We start from the raw sequence: 20,529 nt of genomic DNA on the forward strand, positions 1-20,529 counted from the left end.
TTATAGTTTATCATCACTCTCTTTGTTTATTATTATTTAATTATTTATAATATAATTAAACAATATTGTTTTGTTTATCACCAGAATAACTCATATGACCTTATGGATTTTAACCCCTCTCTTAAAACCATTGATTAAACGAGTCGTGCATGTGTTTCTGAGGTTCAGACCGTTTCACACAAGAAGGAAGTCAATTGTCAAACCTCAACATTCTCCACATCCGTCATCTTGTGCTTTATATTCGCCTGAAGGATCATGCCTGAACCTCACCTGACAATTGTCATCTTTTTTAATCAGAGATGTGAAAATAGGCAGAGGCGGACGAAATACACCACTTCCTTACTTGAGTTAACGGACTGGTCAAATATTACTCAACTACAAGTTGTAAAGACTGGTTCTTACTTGAGTAAAAGTACAGAAATACGTGCTTTTAAAAGTACTCAAGTATTAAAAGTAACATTCCTTTATGTCAGTGGTGCATTGTTTTATTGTCGTATACCTTATGCCTCTGAAGCAACCTACTGAATACACTGAGTAGCTCACAGTATCAGTATTATGAGCTTTTAATATGTTTAGCACATATATGTTTAGTTTAGATATAATCCTGTATGATCATTTAGCCTAATTATCCTCATTAGCCCCCTAGGCCTATACTATATGTATTTATGAGCAGTGTTTTTTTTTTTTTTTGTATATTCCCTTTACCAGTTTTAGCAGCAATTTACCAGTAAGTAGTAAGGTTCTTCTATATAGTAAAGTAGAAGCCATGTGTTCGTTGGATTTATTACCATTTGTATTACCATAGTTTAAATACAAACACGAACTATAGCTACTATAATGAAACTATGGTAAATTTTTAGTTACTGTGGTTTTGCTAAAAATAGCTTAGTGGTTATAGAGAAAATGATAACTTTGTGGATACTGTTGTTTGGCATGCAAAAGGCCTATGGATTTGCGATATAAGCAAAATTAGGTATGGAAACGCCTGAAGGGCAGAATTTTTTAGCGCTATAACAAAACTTATGCGACAATTATTTTTTTTAAGGTACACTACAAGCTACTATAAAAAAGTAGCTAGCTTCTTTGAACTACTTTTTTATTTTTTACAATCTCACATTAAAAAAATACAGGAGTGTAATATTTGTTATAGCAAACTGTATAGTAAATGTCCTAGATACAATACCGTTTTTTTACTTTAGTAAATATAAAAGTATACTACAGAATTTATAAAGTGTATGAATTTACTATAGCTAGATACTACAGAATACGGTAGTATGTTATTCGACAGCTGTAATATACTTAAATTTACTATAGTAAATACTATACTATATTTTTATGTGATGTGATACACGTGTTATCGACTAATGTTTTAAATAAATAGAGAAGTTTAAAATAATGTAATACACTACCATTATCATTGTATTGTTTATTTATTATTTTCGTAAGATTCATATTTAATACTAAATAGGATGGGTGTTTCGAACTTTAAATATTTACCCACTCATGTACGTCCTTTACAATCTCTTCTCAGTGAAGCGTAAAACCGCTATACATAGCAACTGCTGTAGATGGCTATAATGAACCACTTCAGTTTGTGATACAGTAAATACGTTACACAGCGCTGCTCTTAAAGCAGAACGGAATATAGCTTTGGTCGCGCTACACCGCTACTTTCTTAAAAAAGTAATTATAACTTTGGTCGCGCTACACCGCTCCTTCTTAAAAAAGTAATTAACAACTGGAAAAGCTAAACTGTTTTAAAAGTAGTTCAGCTTCCGCCAAGATACTGAAAAATGTAGTTGAGTTAGCAGCGTCGCTACTTGTAGTTAGCTTGGCATATGATTATAACCAAATAATGCTTACAACAGAGCTCAACACCCATTGACTACCATAGTAGGAAAAAAACAATGCTAGTCAAAAGTGCCCCAGAACTGTTTGCTGTCCTACATTCTTCAAAATGTCTTCGTGGACAACAGAACAAAAAAATGATATAGTCATTTTTCCTACTATGGGAGTCAATGGGTGTTGAGATCATAAGCATTCTTCCAAATATCTTTCTCTGTGTTCATCAGAACAAATACATTTATTTACATTTGGAACAACTCAAAGGTGAGTAAATGATGACATCATTTTCATTTTTGGGTGAAGTATCCCTTTAAGTACAGTACTCAGGTAAATTTACTCCATTTACTGTCCACCTCTGAAAATAGGTTGACATGATCAAAAATCAATATGAAACAATTAATGTTGGAAATTTTAACTGTCTGCTTAAATACAGCATAAGTCGCAGTCATTCTGTGTGAACTGACCCTAGTTAACAGCTTCTCTCACACTATATGCCTCAGATCTGATCCAAACAATTGTTTCCTTAGCAAATTTTTCAATCACAATAAAGGATATCAGGCACTATCTGTTTATCATAAACGTTCCCTTATCTGTCATTCATATAGTGCTGTGTATCAATAATCAAACACATTATTTGCAATCCAATGCTAAAATCGCTTAGTCATTAAATCAATAACATCGCAGCTATCAACAGGTGATAGGAGGTACAGTTTGGTAAAGGAGTGAAGAGTACTCCTAAATGTTTGCTTCCACATCATTGGACAGGATGGATCTTTAGACCACAGATCAATGGAGTGTGGATCTGGTAACAGCTACAAAGTACCACCATCTCTCTCAATCACAGCCACCTATACAACAAAACACAAAGATTGTATAAGCATCGTGTTCTCTGTAGTGAAGAACAGTATGATACACTGACAAGTATGGAAATGCTGACCTCGTCATCGATGCAGCGGAACTGCCAATCCCACCGTGTGTTATAGAGGAAAGGACGGAGGTCGAAGCGATTGTCATCTGGGCTGTAATTTTCCGCATGATAAGAAGGTGTTACAGTTGTCATCTTGTGTCTATTGATTGAGTACATCCTAAAAAAGTGTTTCACTTTAGCAGCCACCTACAACACCCAAAAAGAGGTATTCACTCAAAATAATACATTAGTAAAGTACATTTAAAAGCACTAAAAGGGCTGTAACATTTGGCAAGCATGTTTTTGTAATGCCATATAGTCAGAGAGTGTGTTTAACCTGCAAGGGTGAAAATGCTTCTTTCCATGAGTGTATGAGCTTGCAAAACATGCTGTATGGGCCACACTTGGAGATCTTCCTGAGTTTGCCAATCACAGAGAGTTCCGAGTAGGTCATTCCCATGTCAGCCTGTTGAATGGGGGTCACAGGGGAATGTGCATAAGGTCAGGGAACTGTACAAGTATTTGTCTGCATATTTGTGGATGTATGTAAGGAAAGCTGAACTGTTGTGACAGTCGATATAATATCAATGGAATGGAATCCGGTGGAATCCAGCATTCAAAGACATTTAGAAAATCAAAAATATTTATTTACTTTTCATGAATATATAATTGTTCGCAGAAAGTATTTTTTATTTAAAAGCACTAGATATAGCTTTGAAAGTGTTTTGGAGTAAACGTATCGGTTTTGCACTCTGTTTACAGTAGGTGTAATTCTGGCGTAGACAGATTTGCTTGTTAAATAGTGCATAAGATGTATTGGGATCAGGGCTCTGACAAACAGACTAGCTCTGCTCTTTCAAAGCATTATAGGTCAAATTTGCATACCCTTCCTGGTGAAGTCTATGCTATTTTTGTGCCTCTACAATTAGTCATTTTATTAGTAAATGAGCCTGGACTGTTGTGATAACTCAGTTTTACCTCATCCGTCTGGACCACCTTCCCATCAGTCAGCGGTTCGAGCTCTGCAGTGGGTGGAGCTTCCAGGATGCTGCACAGAAGGTGACAAACCGTGTTACTGTTCCAGACTCACAGGATAATATTAAAGGAATAGTTCACCCAAAAACAAAAATTCTTTCATAGTTTAACAAACATAATGTTATCAGGGTTAATAACATTAGGGTTAATGTTGAAACCCAGGGAGACTCTTAATTTTCATTTTGTGTGGAATTTTTTTTTACTGTAAATCTCACCTTGAATTTTCATTCATTTCAGATGCTCAAGTCTCATTGATTCTGTAACAACTGATCACTGTTACACACCTTATGAGGGCTGTGAGCTGGAAGCGTTTTACACAGTATTCTAGGAAGCCCTTCAAGTCCATTTTACTAACACCCCCGATGGGGTTAATATCTGCACTGGAACAGTCGTACTTTGTGAAGTATCCAGTTAAACTGATAAAACAAACAATACTGTTGTTAGACAGTGGCAAACCGAACAGTGACAAATGAAAGGAAATTCACGACAAACCTCTCATCCACATTCGCGGAACCAAGAACTAATAAACCCCCAGGTTTCCCCTGAGCCCACAGGCAGAGCTGAGCAAAGAGATAGGCCAAAACCATCCTGATACGAGCCTGTGGTGATGGAAAAGAGAACATATCAGTCCAAAGGATGTGCAATAAATATGTAGGTGGGCAAATCAATATAATCGTTTAGACAAGAACCAAAGTCGAATATGGTATTTGAAACTACCTTGAAGTGCCATGTCATTTACTGTATACCTTACTCATAATCAAAAGATGAACTAGAAATATACTTTTGCAAATGCAACCAAGCTGTCTAATCAAACATTTGAAAACGTGTAACATCAGTTACATTCGCTTTATTCAAACAGGCCGATCTAAAGCACGCGTGTCCTGGAAATGGTAAAAAAAATGTCACAGCGTTACTCCTGCTCAGCAAATGCAAAAGGTTGTTTGAAGCTTGGGGTGTCTAACTGCTATCTTGCTGCGAAAATTGTGGTGGTTGTGTTACAATGCCAGCAAACAGCTATTGTAAAAGTAAGCGAATTTGCAACATTTTGCACTATGTGCTCTCACAAGTTTGCATTCTGTATTTGTGATGTCACAGGCCATATGAAATTATTAATTAATGATAAACATGGAATTTGACAATGACCAACGGCAAGTTGGGAAATGTTGACACACTGCATCTTTGCACATTCATGAAGTATTAGCAGCCTAAGACTGAGACTTTCAAGGGGTCAACCAAACTATTATTTAACAAAAATGTTAACAAAAATGCAGTTTAAATTTACATTTGGAGCAAAGAAATGATGCTTTCAAGTGTGAGATCAATCTTTACATAATTAATAATTATGATGAGGGTTCATTTGACCTGAACATTCTGCAGTGCCAAGTTCTCTCTGGGACTTCCCCCGTTAGCACGAAACTGAGGCCACTTCCCTGTCACCATGGAGAAGATTCCCAGCATGCCTTTCACTGCCATGTCAATATTGATATTTAGGTGATTGCTATGAGAAGGATGAGTAAAAGCTCACCATAATGATTGCACAATTACAGATTTTTTTGTACTACCATAAGTTTTTTCAAATACAAAATAAAACGCATCCGCTTGCCTGCCGATCTGAGACGCGAGCTCGTTGGCTCTGCTGCGTGTGTCCTGTGAGGAGTTTTCACTAGCCATGTAGCATGTGGTGAAAAGACGTCCACACAGCTCACGTGGGTCATCGGGCCGGTAGGAAGAATCGTTCACCACACGCTGCACGTCTTCCAACACTTGAGAATCTAACAGGGATGGGAAGCTTTGTTAGAGATAAGTACTTTAATTAGGCCTTAGAATGAAGTGCTTCTTATGTTTGTAGTGTACTGTATATGTCTTACTGCCTTGGCTGACAGCTTGGCAGATCTGCACACACATGGAGAACACAATACAGGCACTTGATGAACTGTCTACACCACCACTGAGAGGAAGAAGGAAGCCGGCCTGAAAAAATACAAATAAACACATCTATGACAGTGGGACTCATTCTCATTATAGCAGTTTGAAAAAGTAATGATATATTATTTTGTGAAGTATTTATATATCACAGTGTATGTTGTACCGAATTTATTACATTTCATTATAGCACGTTACATTTTCAGATATCTTAATTCAGAAAATAACTACAAAGCACAAACATACTGAGTATTTACATCTACTGAGGAACCTGAAAACACACACCTGTCCACTTCGCCTGAGGTAGTCCCATAACCAACAGGCAGGACCAAGACTAAAATAACATCCAAAAACATGATAACAGAGTTAACACTATTTCAACATCACAAATACACACTGTAAATAGAAAACTTATGTTGGTAAAATTCCATTTTTCCAGCTCATGCCTGAGAGTTTTTTTTTTTTTTTTATTATAGTTCAAATGCAGCATGCTCACACTCTTATTTTATTTTAGCCTTTAGGCAATACATGAGGTTATATAACAGCTCCACTAGAGGGCGCACAATACATTAGCATTTCTTCCCTAGAATGTAGGCCTACTGTTAGCATACTAATTAAAGTGACCAGTCAATCTTGTTACCTGATCTCTTCTTCCGGGGTGTGTAAAGTCCACTTCACAGGCTGAAGTGTGGGCAGACACATATCACCACAGCTGGACAGTGAGAAGTCTGTTTTGATCCTCTGGTAGGGTTTGTGTTCATACTCCTATACAGGAAAAATAAAAGTATAATCAAATGCAAATTTAAAATACTTTATGTTTTCCAGCGCTACTGACCATATGAGGGTGACATCTCTCTCCACGATAACTGCGCACATCTTCCAGATCAAGAGTGGCTGTGACAACCTCCTGCAGGTCAAGAGAAAGAACCAATCACCATACTACACACAGATATTGTAACAGTACAAAGACGGCATACGTGTAAATTGGATTTGATCATACCACATCCTCAAGTGAGAACTGTGCTCCCCGGGCAACAATATCTCCGTTAATAGCAATCATAGAACATCCATCATAGTACAAGCGGTCTCCATCACAGCCCTTCTGATTGGCAAATAGATAGATCCCTCCACTCTGAAACACAAACTCAGTTTCACCTACTGAAATTTGGACTGTACTGTACTGTATATTTGAAGAGTTTGGTTCCAAAATGAGATACGGTAACTCCCTTTAAAAAAAAAATGAAATCATGTTTTTATTGTGTTTTATTGTGTCAGTTAGCTGCATGTCTTGAATTACGATGGCTTAAATCAAAACAAACCAACTGCAGTTTGATTGATATTAATTGGAATGCACAATCAAAAAAACATAACGGAATTATCTCATTTTGGAGCCAAACTCTTCATATGTTCATCGTCATAAATTGTAATTTAAAATCTAGTTGATTTACATGAGCTTTGACAGTTCCTATCAAACATGTCACATCAAATGTAAACGACACATAACACAAACATTCTTGCTGAATGGATTTACCTTCGTGGTGGCAGATTTCACCAAATTGACCCTGTGGTCAGCCTTGCGTAGCTCATGGTAGCTCGCAGAAGAATTGGTAAAGATCTCAACACCATCCAAACCCATGTCAACATGTGGACTAAAGAAAAAATAAAAGAAAGTTCAAAGGTCTTAAGAAATATATTTGGAAACTTCATCGACACCACACAGTTTCTATAACAGTACTCAAAGAAATCAAACTGTTAAAATATCTAAATTCTTGCTAAAGATGTTTGGTGGTTGACCTGACCGATCAGATCTGGGCCCGTATTCACAAAACATTTTATCTTAACACTAAGAGCTCTCCTAAACAGCAGTAAAAGTTTTTAGTTAAGAGTTTCCACTTAAAAGCTATTCACAACGCTGCTGAGAGCAACTTTTACTAAGGAACAGAAATAAATGTTACGCTAAGAAAAAGGGCGGGGTTGACCTCGTTGCTATGGATGATGTCAGCAAGTTTACTGACTATGACCACAGTGATTGGCTGATAGAGCATGGGTCTCTGTCAGTCATTTAATCATAGAAATATTGTAGTATGAGGTCTCATGCTGACATATTTAAATTAAGATCTTAAAACAAAAATGTAGTCATATTCAAATAAAATGTTTTACAATTTATTGCCGTATTCAAATTAAGATTATAAAACATACACTAAATGACTAATTCAACAAGTGAAGAGTTCAAAAACCCCTTAGCTTTGTATGTTTCAATTGCTCCCATTGCTTACCTAATTCGTAAGTCGCTTTGGATAAAAGCGTCTGCTAAATGACTAAATGTAAATCTAATGTAGCATTTAAAACAAGGATGTTATTACTTTTGCATGTGTTCTATGGCATTATAAAGATAGGTGACTGTATTTGTAGAGCAATACCTTCTGGGGTTCCACAGTTCAGCACAAATCTCACTCCCAATGCAAGTGTCCTTGGTGGATAGCACCCCATCTCCAAATGGTACTGTGGACTGCAAGTGATGATGAGATCAGTTAAAATGAGATTAATTGTTCAAAAACTATTATTTAAAAAATATTTTATATATTGCACAAAAGGAGGTATGATACATTTCAAGCTCGCAATGGATAATATATAACATTACAATTAGGACTGGCAATATTATGAAATGTCTTTTGTAGATTCTTATGCTATGAAATAATTTGTGGAACAGGTAGTTAAGCTCGTAATACTTTACCTGTCCTGTCACATCCTGAATCATTCTTGGTAAAAAATACTCCTCTACACGCCTGTTAAGTTAGAACGTTTAATCAAGGTAACATCTCATCCATTTAAATTCATTCTGTACTGATTGCTATTCAATATAATTCAGTCACTTTAACTTTTTACAAGCATACTGACCTGGGTTGACTCCAAGGTGAAAACCATCGAAATTCTCTGTTGTTGCCATAATTCGCCAAGAGCATTTTCGGACGAATCAACAGTATCTTTCTGTGACAATATTAAATATAATCGTATTGCTTTGATGGTCAGTAATCAAAGTTGTTTACTTCACTGTATATACATGTAACAAAATCTTACTTGTTCAGGAAGATGACTCTGCAGTTATATCGAACATTGTGATGCATAACAGGCCTATAGAAAGAGCATCTTAAAATGAAATTTTATTTTTTGGAAACTTTGAACTACAACAAAACAAATGTTCTACTGGTTTAGATGACCTTTATGAAATTTAAAAACACTATTTGTTAACTCAATGCAAAAACACTGTAGAGCCCACAACCTACATTCCCACATCACAGATAATATCTTGGGTCAAAGGAGATTCCAAGAGTGACTTCAGGACTTGGAAGGAGTGGAGCAAGGTGTCAGATTCGTAGAAATGGTCTGCACAGCCATAGCCACTAATGCAAACATTAACACATCATCAGTTTACAGCTTTACTTGAATTCCTTACTATTTACTTAATCCTGTGAAACTGTATGATATGGAGAAAATAAAAAAATAATTAATAAATAAATAAAAGATTCAAACTGCAATTTCTTTGAGAACAGATCTGATTTACACCAATTACTCACCAAAGCATTAAATATCACGAATTACTGAAATGCTTAACACAGTTTGCTTCCTTAATATTCATAGTTTGTGGGTTCAAGAATACAGTATTACCAGATCTCCAGCTCTGGCCCCAGTCTGTATTTTGCTCCCTCCTTCTTGGCAATCTCTATACCTGTTTGGTGAAATAATGTCGATGTACACATGGGGGCGAGGTCACTTTAAGATCATAGGCAGATCAACAGACAGTACAAACTACTGTAGTAACGTGAAACTACAAGTCTACAACTATCAAAACTTACTTTTAAGGATTCTGGACAGGTTACCATTAAAATCCAACGCCCACTGATTCAAGGAGCAAGTCGCTAATGTAACCTTGCGACCCATTTCACACGGCGAGGAATTTTTAAAATGTGTGAAACAAAGTTTGCACTTGACACTCAGTGTGCAAAACCTTTATTTTGTGTAGTGTATTTCCGGTCTTCAAATGTTACTCTCAAAGCCCTTGGTTACTGTTTACTTCAAAATAAAAGTCAGTCTGTAGATTGAGGAAAAATCACATAACGTGAGCACACTAATTCTAAAAACAGTCAAGTGTGCAGCACTGATAGCAGCGGATCAATGAATTGTTTTATAACTTTTCAAAAAGGCAATCATCAAATAATTGATCTTTTTTAATGATTAAGGAATAACAGTATCTAGTACTACTGCGTAAATGTGGTGCACATGGATGCTCTTGACAACAAAATAGGGCTCATTCCTGGATGACTCGTGCCTATGGCTGAGCTCATCAGGCGCTTATGGGTTCAGGTCTCGGGTGTCCAATCACAGACATGAGTATGTTTTTCGCTTTTCTTTAATTGGTCATTAAACCGATTGTGGGTGGGGTTAGTGTGGCTAGAGACTCCCCTTTTCACGTACATCACTGAACATCTGGGCAACGTTAGTAGTGGCGCAGCATCAGCCATATAACTGTAAGTATTGTGATATTTTACTGTAATACACAGTTGCTTTTGTCAATTAACGTATAATAATGTAATCTTCTTTTCGTAAGATTGACAAGAATTATGCATTGCATGTGCAGCCCAGTAAATTACAGTATCAGTTTTTATTCTATTCACTTCCTTTTCTTCTCCAGTCACTAATGCAAGTTTATCTGCGTATAATTGTTCGACGTAATGGATCTAACGTTACTGTAAACTTGACATGCGAAAGTATGTCACGAAACCTGCATGCTCACGTCGTTCTCTGTTATTATTATTCAGCCACAGCATAAACGTTACTTTAGACTTTGTGCAACAAGAACTGCTTTCAAGAAAAGTTTTGTTATTGTAGTCTCATGGATATTCAATGTAATAATGGCTGTAATCCTTCGCAGGAAGCTTTCTGAGGATTGGAGTCGTATTTCACCATTGAAATCGGTTTATTGCAGATTAGATCAAGGAGTTTGTTTTGCCAAAAGTATGAATCACGTCACTTAAGTTACTTGACGCTCTTGTAAGCTCAGCACGAAATTATTATTTAAAAAAATAATATTGTTTATGAAAATTAATTATTCATATAGTTCAACTATATATATATATATATATATNNNNGTATATATATTATATTTATATATATATCTTTTTTTTGTATTTGTCTGCAAATCATACTAACAACCAATTTACTTTGGTCTCAACACAGTAAGGACAATTTAACCCTGGTTTTTGTACTAAAACTATGGGAATACAAATAATAGTCAATCTGACAAAAAAATAAGATTAAGTTTCTGCACCTTTTCATAAATTACTTTTTAACATGCACATTTTTAAACTGCATAATCCAAATACCATACCCACTATGGGTTTATTATAGTACACGTGTAGTAAGCACTTTTATTGACAGACTGATACCACTGATTACCATTTGTATTACTATACAAATAACTATGGTAATATAATAACAAAAACATTTTTATAAGGATCATTCCATTCTAAATCATGAACTGTGCTCTTTAAATTGCCACACAACTGATGCAAATGGCATATGTAACATATACGTTTGACTTATTATCTTCATTTGTTATCTTTATTATGTAGGCCTAGTGTACTTTGTTCTCCCCTTCACACCAAATTAGGGGGCAGGCTCATATTGGTTTGCAGGTTACATCTCAGATGTTGTTCTTACTGTATATTCTTTTTCCACAATCTTACTCTTTCTTTCTTAATTCTCACCCCATCAGACATCCATGACGACAGGCAGCTCTGTAAGAAAGCGCCATAGGGCCAGTGCCAATGGAGCAGGGGCTGGTGCAGTAAACCATGCACAAGAGCCAGCACAGTGGGGAAGAGCATGGTAAGGCCCTGTGTCTTATCAAACGTATGATACTTATGCATGCTTATCTCAAAAGTGTGCATACTTTATGTTCAACAACAATATTCGACTTATACAGAAAGCAGTTACTAGCTTCACCAAACTAAATATAGACATATATCGAAGGATTAAAAAAAGCAATTTCCAGTCCAGTAAAGTTGCAATGTTTGGAACAATAAATATATTAAATATTTAGTCATACAAATTAATTTGCTATATGCATAAAGTATATGACGAGATTGGTTCCAAAATGAGATAACTCCGTTTTTAAACATTTTCAAAAATCGTGTTTTTTTATTGTGGATTCCAATTAATATCAATCAAACTGCAGTTGGTTTGTTTTGATTTAAGCCATAATAACACCACGAATACAGCTAACTAAAATGACAAAACACAATAAAAACATAATAAACATAATATCTCCAGCTGATAACAATAAAAAACATGATTTTTGAAAAATCTCATTTTGGAACCAAACTCTTCATATATAAATGTATAAATGGATGGATGGATTTCATAACAGTGGTTTGAAGTCTACTCTCATAGTAATGTCATCACCTGTTCTATTGTCACTTATGTTCATCTTCTCTGTAGGGAGGTGGATTGGTTCTCTCTGACAGGCGTGGTACTGCTGCTGTGTCTCGCCCCCTTTATCGTGTTTTTCTTCGTCATGGCATGTGATCAGTACCAGTGCTCCGTCACCCATCCATTACTGGACCTCTACAACGGTGATGCCACCCTGCTCACCATCTGGAATCGAGCCCCTTCCTTCACATGGACTGCTGCCAAGATCTACGCCACATGGGTCACTTTTCAGGTGGAGAGAACTAGATCCTTATTGACGTAAAATAACTCTTACTGTCGTACATGATGAATATGATATTTCAGCATGAATCGTAATACTAAGTTGTCTCTGCACTAGGTGGTGTTGTACATATGCATTCCGGATTTTTTGCACAAGATCTTGCCAGGCTACGTGGGAGGAGTTCAGGATGGTGCCCGAACACCAGCAGGTAGAGGGATCAATAGATTTAGATTAGTTAGCAGTGCTTGATAGTGTAGAAAATCCCATCTCATGGGCTTATTTTAACCACCAATTACACCCACGTCATTGTCACCTGTTTCAGTCTTATAGTGTGGTTGTTTTTCCTCCTAGGCCTAATAAATAAATATGAGATCAACGGTCTACAGTGCTGGATAATAACTCATGTTTTATGGGTGGCCAATGCACAATACTTCCACTGGTTTTCTCCAACCATCATCATCGACAACTGGATCCCTTTGTTGTGGTGCACAAACATCCTCGGCTATTTCGTGTCCACTTTTGTTTTTTTCAAAGCTTATCTGTTTCCTACCAATCCAGAGGACTGGTGAGAATATTTATGTGGAGAATCATAAATAGACTGTCAGAGGTTTTGATTTTATGCTGTACAGAAATGTATTAACTGTCCTGTTTGTTTGTTTTTGTTTTGTTTTTTTGCAGTAAATTCACAGGCAACATATTTTATAATTACATGATGGGAATTGAGTTCAACCCACGTGTAGGAAAATGGTTCGACTTTAAGCTTTTCTTTAATGGACGGCCGGGTATTGTAGCGTGGACTCTTATCAACCTGTCATATGCTGCCAAACAGCAGGAGCTGTATGGTTACGTGACAAACTCCATGATCCTGGTCAACGTTTTGCAAGTGAGTCATCTAGCCACTAGGTGGCACTACAAACTAACTGCTAAAATAATCTGCAAAATTCTGTCATTTATTCACCCTCGTGTAGTTCATAACCTATGTATGACTCTTTCTTCTGTGGAATATATTTTGAGAAATGTCTCCGTGGTTTGTGTGCAAACAATAGAAGTCAATGTGGCCCGGTATTGTTTGGTTACCAACATTCTTTAAAATATGTTCTTTTGTGTTCTGCAGAAGACAGAAAGTCATACAGGTTTGGAATAACGTGAGGGTGAATAAATAATGAAAGAATTTTCATGTTTGGTTCAAATATCCCTTAAAATATAGAACAGTTGGATATTTCCTAATGAATTACATGTCAAAGATCTGCTCATTATTTTTGCTACTTCTTTTTAAAGCCATCTTTAATTCTATTCTTCATTTTGATAACTACATTATATTTACTTTTTTATCTAAAACTGTACCTCCTATGAGTATATACAATCCCCCTAAATCACACCTGTGATCTTGGCGCTATAGTGACTTTCTCCATTGGTTACATTAAAGCTATTTCTGTCATGCCTACTAAGTATAACACATATCTTTTATTGCTCTAAGGCCATCTATGTGTTGGACTTCTTCTGGAATGAAGCCTGGTACCTGAAAACTATTGACATCTGCCATGATCACTTTGGCTGGTACCTGGGATGGGGAGACTGCGTCTGGCTTCCTTTCCTTTATACACTGCAGGTGCGTCTCATCAGATGTCCAGCGAGGTTTACTGCACAATGTCAAAAAAATACATTTATTTATTTGAGCTGTCAGCTTACAGTTATGTGACGGGAAAAAAGTAAAGAAATATTTGCAATAAATAGTCAACAAAACTTTCTATTGTTTTATCCTCTGATCACTGCAAAAAACAAAATCCACCAAGAAGATGCCTTATCGATCTTACTGTACCATTTTCTTTACGTTTCTGTTACCTTCTCTATAGGGACTTTACCTGGTCTACAACCCCGTCCAGTTATCCACACCCCACGCTGCAGGTGTCCTCATCCTGGGTCTGCTGGGATACTACATCTTCCGTGCAACGAACCATCAGAAAGACCTTTTCCGTCGCACAGAGGGCAACTGCAAAATCTGGGGTAAAAAGCCCACTTTCATCGAATGTTCCTACCGATCGGCCGATGGTGGCCTTCACAAAAGCAAGCTGATGACATCAGCCTTCTGGGGAATGGCCCGCCATATGAACTACACGGGCGACCTGATGGGCTCGCTGGCGTACTGCATGGCCTGTGGCGGCGAGCACTTGTTGCCGTATTTTTACATCATCTACATGACCATCCTGCTGGTACATCGCTGCATACGTGATGAGCACCGCTGCAGTTGCAAATACAGCAAGGACTGGGAACGCTACACCGCCGCCGTGCCCCACCGTCTGTTGCCCGGCATCTTCTAGAGTAGTGGTTCTCAAACTGGGGGCCGTGGCCTCCTGGGGGGCCCCAAGATTGTTCCGGGGGGCCACAGATTTTGTGGCATTTTAGAAATATGGATATTTATCATAAATTTTGTGCAATAAAACATCAGAAAAACAACGCCACCAACCAAAAGAATTTATGTTTTAGCATTGTTTAACTGAATATTTTCTTGGTTTAATTAAAATTTTAAGTTTAAGATTATAAGTCTTTATTTGGGGGGCCGCAAAGCAATGCACTCTACACAAAGGGGGCCTTACAACAAAAACGTTTGAGAACCACTGTTCTAGAGTGAACGTATTCTCACATATCCCAGAATACAAATCTTGTTTTAACCACCACGGCCTCGTACACCAAAGCCACTTGTTTTCTGTGGCTGCCTGTACTGGTTCATTTCTAAACTTTTATGGACGTTTGTCTTTCAGGTAGTTGGAATGGAATGGTGTATGAATGAATGAAAGGTTTTACAAAGATGAGTTTGCTTGTTTATGTGTGAGTGTGGTGTGCATGGGAAAATATCTTACAGGATTTTCAAGGCGACACACTTCTATATAGAATGGACTTCAAAAACCGCTAGCTGCTAAATATACTGTGATCAACTCAAGTCTCAATGTTCCTACCTTTGAACATATTTCACCATTCCTGTTGGTGGTGGTTTCTCTAATTTGTTTAATGTGGAGTAAAAAACACTGTAGTTTTTTAATGGTACAGGTTAAAGGAGGCAAAAATACTACAGAAATTCTGGTATGAATACTATTACTTCTGTTTGTTTTACCAGCAAAACAATTCAAATAGAAAATTTGAACAAACGATTTTACAGGTTGTCTTTATTTCTTTTACTGGTAAACTTATTGTGTCTCTCACTGTAGGTGCTGAACAAATACATTTACATCTGAAATGTTTAAAAACTTCAGTAAAAATAAATTTTGAGTATGTTTTTACTTACACCCAGGATAACTAAGGTTACATTTTCGACAGCAGGTGGCATGAGAGATTAATTTTTGACAACACACCTCACACAAGAACACCGAAACAAGCATTTTTTTATATTACATTACGTTTTTTTATTTACCTGAAACCTGAAGTAGACAATATCGCTGAAATCTTTTAGAAGCAAATGACTAATTTTGATCAATGGAGAATGAAATTATTAACTAATCTCAACTGATAGTGACAAAACGTTGGCAAAGCCAAGGTCGTGCGTTTGAATTGACTTTCCATGCAACTTCCAAACAGATAAATGTGAACCCTAATGCATTGTAAGCCCCTTTACATAAAAAAGTTTCTGCACTATGGTAAATGTAATATGCTAGATTGCAGTCAATGCTTATATCCCAAACACATCACACAATCTCCACTGGTTGATGTACATGTAAAAATACTTTGCATCAGCCCAAGATTACAGCCCAGACACATGTCCAGCAAAATGTTCAACTGGATATTAATGTACTCGTGTTTGTGTCTCAGGTAACAAAAAACTGCATCGGTTGCAAAGAACGAAATATGCGTAATGCAAGGTCAACAGTTCACTGCTTCATTTAGGCATATAAAATAGTGCCTGACCTCCCAGAAGCCATGATAAGATTCCTCACGCTGTCTATAATGGACATAAGCGAGTTATGGTAACCGGATATGTATTGATTTCCCACATTTCTTTCTATACGAAGCGAGTGCAGATAAAAAACAAGCCATCACAATACATTGCATTATGCTAAATGTCTGTCCAGTAGTTTATGGATGGTGTTAAAGGAGAAATGAAAGAACAAATGAGGTTCCTTATTTTACATTCTGTGGTCATCCACAGAACCTCACTGTTGCATCTTTAATTTTAAGAGCGCATATTTTTTTAGATCCAATAACTATTAGACCAATGTAAGTGCATAAACCTTAAACACTGAAGGAGACCAAAGGTCACTGCTGTTATTTTACTACTTTATTTCCTTGTTTCTATCTATGTAAATATTGAGTAAAGGATGTGTGTTGGAAAGCAAATAAAGAAAGAAAGCACAGAAGAGTGTTGCGTGGTGCGTGAGGCTTTCTACATCCTTATCAGTGGTCTGGCTCAGTTTCAGAGAAAAGGAAAACAAGAGTGAACAGATCAATAAAACAGATTCTCTGAATGCTTCCCACACGAGCTGGTGCAGAAGAAGGTGAACGGTGGAGAAATGTGTGACCTTGAGGTGTCACCATACACAAACACCGAAAATCACCTCGCCTCCCTCTTTACAAATGATTCATTTGTGACAATGCCTTACTCCTAGTCTGAGGAGCGGCGTGTGTGGACGCTCCCACTTCATCATCATTCTTTGTCCTTCTTCTCCTCCGCTTTTGTCCAGTGTCATCTCTTTGTCCATCTCTTTCCTGGATGTAGGAGGTGTTGAGGGATCATAAAGAGTCAGACTAAACAAACCTGACACCGTGACCCTAAAGGTCACAAGACTGCTCTTTTCCGACTCCTCCCTGTGTTAAACAATACCACACAGCATTGGACACTGCAGCATCCAGACAGCAACAGACAGACAATGTAACATCTCATTTGTTTCTCATAGACAGCAATGCGTTTAAATTAAGAGCACATGAAGATGTTGGCTTACATCTCATGCTGTTTATATCTTCAGGAGAGCACCAATGGTTTAGTATTTGGTCTGCTCACACTGTTTCAGGTTTGATCTTAGTTATCCAAGAATGTGAGACCTATTGACCAAGACCCCTGTTATGCGTAATGACCGAGCCACTTAACCTCAGTGTTGCTTCGGATGGATCATCCTAGCAATTAGTGTACTGAAAGCCACTCTGTATGAAAAGCATCTGTTAAGTGGCAAGTAACTAGTCAAGCATTTTGGCAGGAGGCATTTAGTGTGGAATGTTAGTGGATCAGTAAACTAGTAGGCTAACCCAGAGATGATGTCAGACACAGATAGCGTCTTCCGGGGCTGGCATGTGCTGTCCAGCACTCAACGCAGAGCATTTCAGATAAACTGTGTGAACAGGTGAATGTGGCCTTCTGTCATCACGGGGGAGTCAAACACATTGTCATATTTCACAAATAACCTGCTTGTCATGTCCTGTCTCAAAATGAGAAGAACACATTTTCCTGTAACCAAATCATAGCAAGAAATGAAGAGTTCGTTTGCAAAAACAGATAACTCCGTTTTTAAAAACTTTCATGTTTTTCATTTTGTTGTCATGTTTTTGTTGTGTTTTATTGCGTTAGTTAGCTGTAATTATTACTTTATCAAAACAACCCAACTGCAGTTTGGTTTATCTTACTTGGAATGCACAATAAATCATGATTTTTGAACACGTTTAAAATCTGGGTAATCTGTTTTTGCAAATGAACTCATAATAAATATCCAGACATTTTTATCCGATGAGCATGCAAGATGTTTTCCACATGAATAAAACCCATGACTTTTCACTGTACAATGCTCTACCAATTAAACTACAAAAACTTTAGATAAATATAATTTAAATATGTATATAGTATTTATATTTTATTTATAAAGATTTTTTTCTTTAATTTTTTATGTTTTTTTCATTGCAATTTTAATAAAATACAAAGAATGCAGAAGTATACCATCAGTCTTCCATATAGGGCTCTCAAACGATTAATCGCATTCAGAATAAAAGTTAGTGTTTACATATTATATGTCTGTGTACTGTCAATATTAATTTTGAATTTATAAACACACACATACATGCATATAGTTAAGAAAAATTTGGAATAAAAAAACGTTTATATATAGATTTAATTATTGGTAAATCTAAATAAATACATCTAAATATTTCCTAAATATATGTATGTGTAGGTTTTTTTGTTTATAAATGCAGAATTAATAAGCACAGTACACAGACATATACAGTTTTATGTGAACACAACTTTTATTCTGGATGCGATTAATCACGATTATTTGTTTGACAACCCTACTTCAATATAACAAACAAGTTACAGCATACTGTAACAGTTAATAACAACTAATTTTTTTATATTATTATAAAAGTTTTCATACTGTTTTTTATGTAGTTCTTCTATTTGGGTCTTTATTGCTTTAAATAGTCTAAGTTAAGGAAAATGGGACACCAAATTGCACCCTATTTCTAGAAACTGCGACGAAACGCACAATAGTAGACTGTACCATATTAGTGGAAAATACACATATCACATGCACCAAACATTCCTTAGCACGCTTCACATTCACATGTCCTCACTGTATTGCTTTGCTAGGAAATATGAGCTTGTACATTACAATGTGGGCATGTATGGGGGAATGTCATTGTTAACATTGTTGCAGCGAGCCGAGAGTCCCGTTCAGGGTGCGGTCATGGCGAGTTAAAGTATTTGTGTCTTTTCCATCCCCAACACTCTTTATCACCCCCTCTATATCTTCCTCCTCCCTCCATCTCTCTCGGGTGGCAACAGGTGGATGGGTTCCTGTGGGACCCTGAATGGCAGTTGCGGTGGTCTGACAGACATATTTGTACAGGAATGAAAAGGGATTGGTGGGACGAGCTGCGTGGGTGTAGCGGTCAGCTGTCCACAGGGCTGGCAGGGGTGAGAGAAAATGTGGCACAGAGCACCTACACATATAAGATGGAAAAGGAAGCAGGCAGAAAGGTCAGTGGGGCTTGTCTTTACACCTCACAGCTCAGAATAGCAGCCTGTGGTTATCTCTGATCCTCACGATGCGTGTGGGAACATTAAGAGACCTGTGATGGTGTTAACAAAGTATTGCATGAGAAAGAAGTTTCTGTGACGCTGTCGATTTGTCATAATCCTTTCAGTGTTGTAATGGTTTTGTTGTGAATTAGTATTTTTAGTGAAACTTGAACTATTAATCATCACAGTAATAGAAATGTTGAAAGTATGTTGTTGCTTAAAGGTGCTGCGTGTTTGACATAAATGCAATGTAATATACATAACTATGTCTTCAGAAGTGTATAATGACCTTACATCATGAAGCGTTATGTATTTATTACCTTAGAATGAGCTACTTCTATCTAGATGCACCGTGGATCCCCTTGCATGGAATTCATCATGTTGTTTTGGACAAACTGCTCTACAGAGCACGTTTCGTAAATACATTATCTCCTTTGGCAAAGAAGTGAAAACGTAACAACATTTAGCTCCTTTAACAGATTTAAGGGGATAATTCAGCCCAAAATATAAATTATTGCATCATTTATTAACCCTCACGTCATTCAAAACTTGTATGACTTTCTTTCTGGGAAACACTATTTCTTTTTTTGATAAATGTCTCTGCGGTTTTGTGTCCATACAATAGAATGTTAGAATGTCATTGACCATACAATAGAATGTCCATGTTATTTGGTTACCAACATTCTTCAAAATATCTTCTTTTGTGTATGAAAGAAAGTCATACAGGTTTGGAATGACATGACGATGAGTATGTAATAAAATAAGTAATTTTTCATTCAAGTTATTATTTCTTTATGTTTCATTTTCGACTTTGTCTCATACGTTTCTTCTAAAATTCCTTAAAAAAATACACAGAAACATGTGTTGGCATACAGCTTCAGTATAGAGTTATAAAATTAATGTGTATAGGGCAAATTTATTTTTTATATTTGATAAGAAACGTTTGAATCCACACACAAAAAACCAAGAGATTATTGAAGCTGGCTTTTCAAGAGAAATCTTACAATCAGACGATGTATATGCAGAATTCTCCATTTGCGCTCTATTTGATCTTTGCAGTCTGACCATATTAGCCGATAGTTAAAAGTCTGTGTTATGTAGTCACAAAAGTCCACATAA

At 36.8% G+C, this 20,529-nt stretch overlaps 2 protein-coding genes across 3 annotated transcripts; one reads left to right on the forward strand and one right to left on the reverse strand.

Moving 5' to 3' along the window:
* Positions 1-1,408: 1,408 nt before the first annotated feature.
* Positions 1,409-9,710, reverse strand: nadsyn1 (NAD synthetase 1). 2 transcript variants are annotated; one of them, XM_057336133.1, is made up of 21 exons: positions 9,565-9,710; positions 9,377-9,437; positions 8,995-9,111; positions 8,789-8,842; positions 8,609-8,698; positions 8,445-8,496; positions 8,131-8,219; positions 7,242-7,359; positions 6,711-6,842; positions 6,546-6,617; positions 6,351-6,475; positions 5,996-6,044; positions 5,656-5,758; positions 5,391-5,559; positions 5,150-5,285; positions 4,280-4,386; positions 4,072-4,203; positions 3,731-3,800; positions 3,090-3,218; positions 2,783-2,959; positions 1,409-2,693 (listed from the first exon to the last, which is right to left on the reverse strand). In XM_057336133.1, the coding sequence occupies exons 1-21, from the start codon at positions 9,647-9,649 to the stop codon at positions 2,658-2,660; spliced, it is 2,103 nt and encodes a 700-aa protein (XP_057192116.1). In that variant the 5' UTR covers positions 9,650-9,710; the 3' UTR covers positions 1,409-2,657. The 2 variants fall into 2 exon arrangements, 1 of the variants encoding a protein (XP_057192116.1); XR_008963134.1 differs by lacking the exons at positions 1,409-2,693; positions 2,783-2,959 and having other exon boundaries at positions 3,193-3,218; positions 4,003-4,203.
* A 448-nt stretch (positions 9,711-10,158) lies between these two features.
* Positions 10,159-15,633, forward strand: dhcr7 (7-dehydrocholesterol reductase). Its single transcript, XM_057336509.1, has 8 exons — positions 10,159-10,236; positions 11,484-11,596; positions 12,209-12,431; positions 12,537-12,627; positions 12,771-12,984; positions 13,098-13,302; positions 13,897-14,028; positions 14,273-15,633. Exons 2-8 carry the CDS (start codon positions 11,490-11,492, stop codon positions 14,735-14,737), a joined length of 1,437 nt encoding a protein of 478 aa, XP_057192492.1. The 5' UTR covers positions 10,159-10,236; positions 11,484-11,489; the 3' UTR covers positions 14,738-15,633.
* The last annotated feature ends 4,896 nt before the right edge of the window (positions 15,634-20,529 follow it).

The sequence above is a fragment of the Triplophysa rosa genome, linkage group LG1, assembly GCF_024868665.1.
Source record: "Triplophysa rosa linkage group LG1, Trosa_1v2, whole genome shotgun sequence".
NCBI classification, from domain to species: Eukaryota; Metazoa; Chordata; class Actinopteri; order Cypriniformes; family Nemacheilidae; genus Triplophysa; species Triplophysa rosa.